General features: G+C 38.2%; 1 protein-coding gene across 1 annotated transcript in view; it reads left to right on the forward strand.

Moving 5' to 3' along the window:
* The first annotated feature begins 3844 nt into the window (after positions 1-3844).
* Positions 3845-8941, forward strand: part of ASB4 (ankyrin repeat and SOCS box containing 4) — a 61005-nt gene continuing 55908 nt past the window's right edge. The window contains exon 1 of the mRNA XM_002918927.4: positions 3845-4036. Coding sequence (XP_002918973.1) covers positions 3850-4036 — 187 coding nt within the window. The 5' untranslated portion in view covers positions 3845-3849. The remainder of the gene's footprint in view (positions 4037-8941) is intronic.

Here is an 8941-nt window from a genome sequence, read left to right on the forward strand (position 1 = left end):
GGCAATTTGGCTCAATGTAACAGAGAAACTACTGACTCTCATTTTCCGGTAATGGAATGGATTGCTTGTGAACCAGGATGTGAGAATCCCGTCTTACCTTGTATTTTCTTTTCAATATTCATGGTATTTGCCTCCCTTTCCCTTTAACTCATTGTATATTCTTGAAAGCAGAAAAATGTAGAATTTGGAATGTAGGGTTAGATTTAAAACTTCATTACCGTTACAATTAAGGGGCCTTTCAATTGATTGTTCGCTATCTCAGGCCCTAAGTGAGGGACCAACTCAAATCTGACAATGCATCTTTGCTGAGTCCAGAGCTCATGTCCATTGCAAAGTGAAATCGCGCATTTTGTAAATGAAGTAAGATTTCATGAAGTTGATGAAAATGTAAGAGAACTGTCCAAATAACATACAAAACTATTTACTAATGAGGATTCGGCAGGGTTATCTCTGTTAATAATTGAATGAGAAGAGTTTGAAAACATAAGGCTTTAGTAAGTATTTCAATGGGAACTGCAGCCACTGGGTTTGAAAGTCACTGGAATATCAAACAATGAAGACAGGCCCTTGGCAAAACTGATGAAACTCTTGAACACTTTTGTAAATATGATCTTTTTTATATTAATTTCACAAAAGTCACTCCAAAGGTAAAGGACATTGCTTCATGTTATTATAAAATCGGATCAGAAAAATGATCTTACCTCGAAAATAGTAAACTATTTGTTTTGTGGTCCTATGAATACACATAGCTCTGTCAACCTAAATGTTGTTAAATGCTAGGTGAAAAAATGTTCCCCATAATTTTTGCCCTTATTTTTTAAGATGAATTTAAAACGAGCTCCCCCCCCCCATCTTGTGAAATTTGGTCCTCATTTTCCATAGATTCCATTTTGGTGGACTTCTTTAGCAAAAATTATCCTCTAATAATGCAAAACTCCTTGATCTCTTTGTTTCTTCTGCCAGGAATGCTTTTTTTTCCTTTTAGTTTTGTCAAAAAGGAATAAAACATATCAGTAATATCAATAAATGCTGTATTTCTACGTGAGTTACCATGTGGATATCAAAGACACAGTGGTGTCTTATTTGCCACCAAGCACTGTGCTAAGGACCTTGTAAATAATCAATAAATAACTCTTTATTCATTTATTCATTCATGCTAGGCACCAAGGACATAGAATAATTCAGTTTCTTACTTCATGGAACCCACAATTCTGTCATTATTCTGAGTTAACAAGTTATCCCTATTAGTGTTATACCTGTGCATATACAGAAACACTTTCTTATCACGAATGTAATATATACTCATTGTAGATGAATTCAGAAAATAAGAAAGAGATCAAAAAGAAATCAAATGTAATCTTACCATGAGGAAATAAAAGCTCATGATATTTGGAAATAGATGCTTACAGATTTTTTTTCCTATGTATGCATGTAGTATATGTATCTTCACATTTGTATATTATATAAATATGTACAAATTATATAAGTATATATAATTGTACAAATTATGTAATATATACAAATGTATATTTGTACACTATATAAATTTAGATATTTAAAGATTTTATGCTACATGTACTATTTAATAAATTGTCTAGCTCACATTTTTATTTTATTGTTATTATCATTTTTTTTAAGATTTTTTTTAATTTTTTTAAAGATTTTATTTATTTATTTGACAGAGAGATACAGCCAGCGAGAGAGGGAACACAAGCAGGGGGAGTGGGAGAAGAAGCAGGCTCCCAGTGGAGGAGCCTGATGTGGGGCTCGATCCCAGAATGCCGGGATCATGCCCTGAGCTGAAGGCAGATGCTTAACAACTGCGCCACCCAGGCGCCCCTAAAGATTTTGTTTATTTACTTGAGAGAGAGCAAAAGTGAGAGAGCATAGAGGGAGAGGGAGGAGCAGACTTCCCGCTGAGCAGAGAGCCCGACCTGGTGCCCGATCCCAGGACTCTGAGATCATGACCTGAGCCAAAGACAGATGCTTAACGGGCTGAGCTACCCAGGTGCCCCTCATAGACATTTTTAATAAGTATATATCCACCGAATCATAATGACTGACATTCCATTATATGGATATGCCATAATTTGTTTATCAAATTTTCTACTATTGGTCATTTAGATTGCTTCCAAAATTTTTTCTATTAACAATGTAATTACTCACACATACATTTTCACTCATTTATCCATCTTTCTTTTTGGGTCAAATATTTTATACAATGTTAAGCTTGAAGATTTAAAAATTAAGAATATTAACAAAAAATTTAAACATTAAAAAATGAGCAAACTGAATCTACAGTGCTAGAAGTCAAGATAATGGTTGTCATTGGGGGTCAGGTTGAGTGTTTGGATTGGAAGGAGACACAAAAGTTGTTTAAAGCGTGCTTGGACTATCCTGTGGTTCGATCTGGGGTTGGCTACACTGGGGTGTTCACTTTGTAAAAATTCTATGAGCTGTATACTTACGACTTGTCACTTTCCATTTTCTTATATTTAGGTTGCACATCAAGTTAAAAAATTGTGCTATGATATGCATCCATGTTTACATCCTTAAGTAAATTCTAAGAATCCAATACCATTATCATTTTTTAAATTCACATTGCTAATTATTCTGCAGAAAAGTTTGCACCAGTTTTGACTCTAATCAACACTATATGTCATTTCACTGCATCCCAATTAATCTTACTGTCAACATTTTTCTAATTTTTAATGATTTATAAATTTAAACTTTGACTTTCTCTCTCTAACTTTTTATTTGGAAAATTTTCAAACTCACAGAAAAGCTGAAAAAATAATATAATGGACACCCAGAGCTCCTTCATTAGATCTGCCAACTTTCAACTTTTTGCCGCATTTGCTTTCTTTCTCTGTCCCTATTTACTCCCCCCCACACACATACACATACACTTACACAGGCACACACACGTGTGTGTGTATATACATACACATTTAATTCCCCATTTCCGAACTATTTGAAAAGAAGTTTTAGCCATCAGGGCAATTTACCCCTTAATACATCACTTAAGAATAAGGATATGTTTCTATATAACACAGCCCCTCTCCTGTGCTTTGAAACATTAACAGTACTTCCGTACTATGAAGTAATAGCTAGTCTGTATTCGTATTTCCACATTTGCCCCGAGATATAGTTTTTTTTTGTTTTTAAAATACAGGGTTAAATAAAGTTCATTCACTCATTGCACTTGCCTGTTTTGTCTCTTTAGTCTCTTTTTACCTGAAACAGTCCTGCCACCATACCCTACTCCGCTTTCTTTCACGATGTTGAAATTTCTCAAGTCTAGGTCACTTGAAAACCTTCTGTTTGTTTTCCAATGTGTACAGCTCTGCTTGATTCTGTGGGCTTATATTACAAAATTATTTTAGGTTTTCAGAGGCACATGTATCAGCAACTGTAACAAATTTTCATTTTTGGCTATTGGTTAATCAGAGCAGGGCGCTGGATCTCCAGTTGGGCACCAGATGTTTTCACTGAGAGGGGGAAAAAAAGCATTAAGAGTTTTTAAATCTTAAGCTATTGCTTTGATCACATAAGAAATAATACTGACATTTCATTCTCTGAATTGTGTTGCAAGGGTTTTCCTTGATATTGACACGGTATATTATTCAATGAATCTGTTAGTATAGAACCAGTTTAAAAGACCTGAAAAGGCAGTGACGGCCAAGAAGGATATTTTGAAGTTTGAAATGATCCCTATATAAATAGAACGGATCAGCATAACTTTGGGATAAAATTAGCCGACAGTTTGTGGGCTCTCCAGCATGTGCCTGTTTGCTTGGTGCCGCTCTCCTGATAAATCACAACAAAGCTTCCAGAGGGAGAGGAAGGATGGAAGGTGCCGCCACCCCTTTTACTAAGTCTGCAGCTGCCAAGTTAGTTAAGAGAAATTTCCTTGAGGCTCTAAAGTCAAATGACTTCGGAAAACTGAAGGCCATTTTAATCCAAAGGCTAATAGATGTGGACACAGTTTTTGAAGTTGAAGATGAGAATATGGTTTTGGCATCTTATAAACAAGGTAAAAATTATAGGTGTGATTATAAAATTGATAGAAAATAGATTTTTTGTAATGCACAGTGTCGGTCACCCACTCTAAACTAGTAGCTCTTATGGTTTAAGTATGGATTTTTAAAAATGTCTCTGACTTCATCTTTTCTCTCTTTTTAACTAGATAGCATCATGGGGTATATATGTGTATTTCTTTCTTTCGCTCTGTCTTTTCTTTTCTCTTCTTTCTCTATCCTTATGTCTGGAATTTGAAATCCTGGACAATCATATTTGCGTACTTTGCTTTTATTTCTAAGTGTTCTTCTGCCTAAAATGACACAGCTTAAAGAAAACATCTTTAGATTATTGCTAAACAGACTGCTAAGATCTGACCAGACAGTGTGACTGCCTTGGGGACAGGCTGCTAGCTCTCTGCTCACACAGCCACTTAAAGGTCTATCGTCTCTGTATCTATCTGGAGGGAAAAGGGGATTTTTGCCCCCATTTGGAGGGTTAATGAATGGGTAAGGCTCTGCCTTAATGCACCTTGATGGTCCTTATCACGGTAATGAGTTTTTAGTTCAGGCAAAAAGCTGAAACCAGAAAACCCAAAAAGTTAACTTTTTTCCCTTGACTACAATAATAGATCAAAATTGTAGAGATCCTAAATACAGAATGTCTGCCTTTTAAAGAACGAGGGGTAACAAGAATGAGAACTGAATTTTTTTTTTATCAAGGGATTTTCTGGAGCCCACACTTAAGAAATCAGAAATAAATTAGAAGTGCGTACATTCTGATTTCCCAAATCAGCTAGTTAATGGGGAACTTGAGTAGCGAGGCCATCTGGTGAGCAGACAACAAACAAACACCATGTTCGACATCACTTCTGTTTAAACAAAATAGATGATAAGGTCTTGTGTTCGGCATTGGGAGAGAGAGAGCGATTCTTTCTTCATGTTGAAAGTACTTTCTGTTCACATATAAATCATCAGCACCATCAATTTTCAGAAACTAATGTTAATGGTATATATTTCCACATTAATTTACTGTACTCTGGCTGTTAGTTCTGGAGGAAAGGATAGAACAGCGGCGGCCAGTGACTGTGTTTATGATTTTTCCTGGAGGGCTTTATCATAAATTGGAATTGCTATTTTGACTGGAAGATAATGAAGAGGTTTGTTTTTTAAAAAGTAGTTGATAGAGCTCTGTTAGAAAGAAGGACTGTATACCGTATAATCAGATTACCTTCACCTTCTGGATTTGTTCGGTGAAAGACTGAACACTAAGTATGTTTTTAAGGTGTCTTTTAAGCTTATGTGTGTGCCAATGACAATAACTTAGGTCCAAGTCAGTGTAATTTATTTAACACTGAGTTGTGAAGATCACCTTTCCCCATCTCCTAAACATGCCAAATTGCATGGATCACCCGAGGTTTTGAGGTTGTGAGAAAAAGGAAGTTTGAGGGCAGGCTCCAGGGGAGAAGGGTGCTGTTTCTCCTGCTTCCGGTGGGGTCATCACCCCTGAATCAGAAGAAAATGCAGTTTTAATCCTTTCTGTCAATATGAGCCGATTCCTACGGTCCTCATAGAGCAAAAAATTCACTCACACTCATGGGTGTTTTCGTAGTGTTAGGACTGTGGGATGTGGCTTTCCATTAGGGAAACAGCAAATTACACCCTCTGGGAAAGGAAAAGTAAAGTTCCATTTCTTATGCATGCCAGGTGAACGTATACGCAGAAATGATAGAATTTGTGGTCATATTTTCAGGGTTTATACAGGAATTGTGTGTGTGTGCACATGCTTGTGTGCACAGAAAGAAATACACGTACTTTCTGTTTATATGAATATGGGTGTAAGAATCTATCTCTTCAACCTTAAGCCCAGATTAAAGCCTCATCTTTCTTCAAAGCTTCCTCAATTGTTTTTTTCACATTTTCACATGTCTTCCAGCCTAATTATCAAACCTTTTAATATTTCAGTCAGGAATGGAAGTGATAAATAGAATCCTAGTTGCTAGCCAAGCAAAGTTGACCTAAGTGGTTATATTAATTTCTCAAGTCACAAAGGAATTCCCAGGGAACAGGGTAGAGCTGAGCAGGCAACACTGGTTAATTAGTTAGGGTTAGTTCTAGGCATGAGACCCTTTTCTGTGTGGGCTGGAAGGGTATGTGGCTGGATTAAACTTTGTGAGACTTTATTAAATTATAGCAGACTTTTTGGACTTTGAATGCTATTGGATTCTTACATAAAAATTTTTGATTTTTAAAAGCACCTTTGAAAGGCCCCACACAGAAAGGTGTATAGATCATAAGCATACAGCATGATTAATTTTCATAACATAAACCTATATAACCAACATCCAGATGTGGAAACAGAAACATTACCTGTTTAAAGTGTGAGAATCTTCAGGTTTTAGTTATTTTGTGACATGACAATGTTTAAAACCTATAAAAGTTACCATGCAACCTTTAAATTTGTTTGTATGATTAATAATATAATCTATATTCAACATTTCATTGTCCTGCAGAAAATCAACAGGGGTACCATTAATCCCAAACCATTTGTATTTCTTTTAGGACATACAGAATTTTTCATAGAATTTCAAAAAGTGACCACATTTTTTCCCCTGAATATGGTATGTCTAAGTTAGTATACAAGTCAGTTCATAATTTTTGGAAAGACAAATCAGAACTCTGAATTTCTGCGAGGAAATCAATTTGGGGTCTAAACATTGCTCTCTCAAATGCACCATCTACCTGGCACCCTCACGTAAGCAAATGTAAGATGTGGAATCTGTGAGGAAGGCAGAACAAAGCATCTGGAAATTCACTTTGGCTTCCTCATCCACCGAGTGAGTAGCTTCTCTCCCCCACTTGACAGAGAGCAGAATTCCAGAGCTCAGGTTCAAACTGTGGGTCCCGCCCAGCCCCAACACCGAATAATGACTCTTAAAGTTGGAGAGCTCTTGTTTTATTTTTTAAAGTTCTGTTAAACTTCTAATCAAATCTTCAGATAAAATCATGTTTTATTAATCAAAAAAAAAAAAAAAAAGCCTGTCTCACACTTTGGAAAGCAAACATTAAAAACATGCCGGCTGGCATTTGGGATAACTCCTGGAGGACAGCAGGGACATGTGTCTCTAAAGGAAAAACAAGCAAAGCAAAATTCCACCCACCAGACGACGGCTTTAAAATGGGAACGGCATGAAGAAGAGTTAGATACACAAACAACTTTTCAACTGCCACACGCAGTAAGTAGTTGCGAAGTCAAGGGCTATTAAAGACAGGAAGTTTACTAATGAGCCAAGTGGGCGGTGTCCAGCGTGAACGCAGGATCTGAAAGGAAACCCGAAGCTGTTCCTATGGGTTCTCACCAGTGATCCCTATACTGGAACTGTGAACATCCATTAAGCTGTTTCCAAAGGCTTTTCCAACTATATGTTTCGATTCTCTTTCAGATGTATGAGCCTTGGCGTGCTAAGGATACAGGCAGAATATCAGACTTCTCTCTTGGGTATGAAATTCCCTAGTCAGCAAGCTTAATCAGAGTCCTTTTATTAATCAGTGTAATGCACTGTAAGCACTTCGTTTATGGCCCACAGCCGCAGGTTCTTTGGTGGTAGTCATATTTTTAATTAAAATAACCATTGAGCGATTTCACTGGAAAACTTTCTGGCAGGTACTCTGTCTACTTTACTAAGTAACAGCTGCCTTCCAAATATCTTGAAAGCTCTTATTTCCACTCTCTTAATGAATAATCTCTTTATCACCTCATTTTCCTCTTTGCCAGAAATTTGCTCTCGTACTTTCCTATTACCATCCTGGGGTTCTTTTCCTTTCCTGGATGTTGCAACTTTTTTCTTTTACATGTTGCCTTTCAGGCTGACTTTTTTCCCCTCTCCTGGGGGAGCTCTGAGATTTATCCTGAAAATATTAGCTATTAAAAGATAGCCAAGAATTGTGCTTTAGTCTATAATCCTTCAGGACTGTGTAAATACGTGGACACAGGCAGAGCAAATGTCTACTAATCCAGCCACGAGCAGCGTGTGTAACCTTTGGCTGTAATAACAAAGGCTTCTCATGTGTGGGGTTCTTTGGACTCAGAAACATTATAGCTGATAACTGTTGCAGAGCCCAGGCTTAGCTGAAAGTTTACCAGAGATGTGTACATCCCCCCAGACACGGAGCAGAATCAGTCCCTTCTTCCAAAAGATAGCCCAAACACGAACCCTTCTCTCTTTACAGTATGTCCTGAGCGGAGGGCTTTCTACTCACTACTCTGGGACTCAGACCTATCTCTTTGGTTTCAGATTTAATTAAACACACACACACACACACACACACACGATTACTCTGAATATCTTTGCAGGGGTAAAACTTCTAAAATCTTTCTAGAACTTTTGCCTACAAGTGCTATTGTTTGGGAATGAAATGCAGGCAGTCAGCAGATCACCCCAGGCGGCTGAAAGATTTGGGGAGCCCAGAGTTTGAGTTGATCTGTCCGGACCAGTTAGACAGGCCTGAGCGCTTTATGCGACTTCATCTTATCCTTATTTGTGAAGCGGAGACGCTGTCGAACCCCTCTCTAAATCCCCTGCATGCCGATAATCTATGATGTTATGAAGGGGAAATGATAGAAACAGATGGTGTGTCATAGTTTGGGGAAGGTGAAAAGTAACTGTAGATACCACAAATCCACGTGGGCATGGCCTGTATTTGAGAGTCTCTGTGGGGTTTTTGCCTGGGAGAGGATCCGTAGTCCCTTCTCAGTTCAAGTCCTCGCTCAAGCAGGGCTCTTCCAGCCATCGCTGCAGACCTGGGGGCGGGGGCAGTGTGAGTGGCTTACAGTTTGGGGGAGGCAGTGGCTTCCTCACTGCCCCCTCAGGGGCTCTGTTTCCAGGTCCCCCCCCCCCCCCCCCCCCCCCCCCCCCCCCCCC

Source organism: Ailuropoda melanoleuca, chromosome 1 (assembly GCF_002007445.2).
Source record: "Ailuropoda melanoleuca isolate Jingjing chromosome 1, ASM200744v2, whole genome shotgun sequence".
Taxonomy (NCBI): Eukaryota; Metazoa; Chordata; class Mammalia; order Carnivora; family Ursidae; genus Ailuropoda; species Ailuropoda melanoleuca.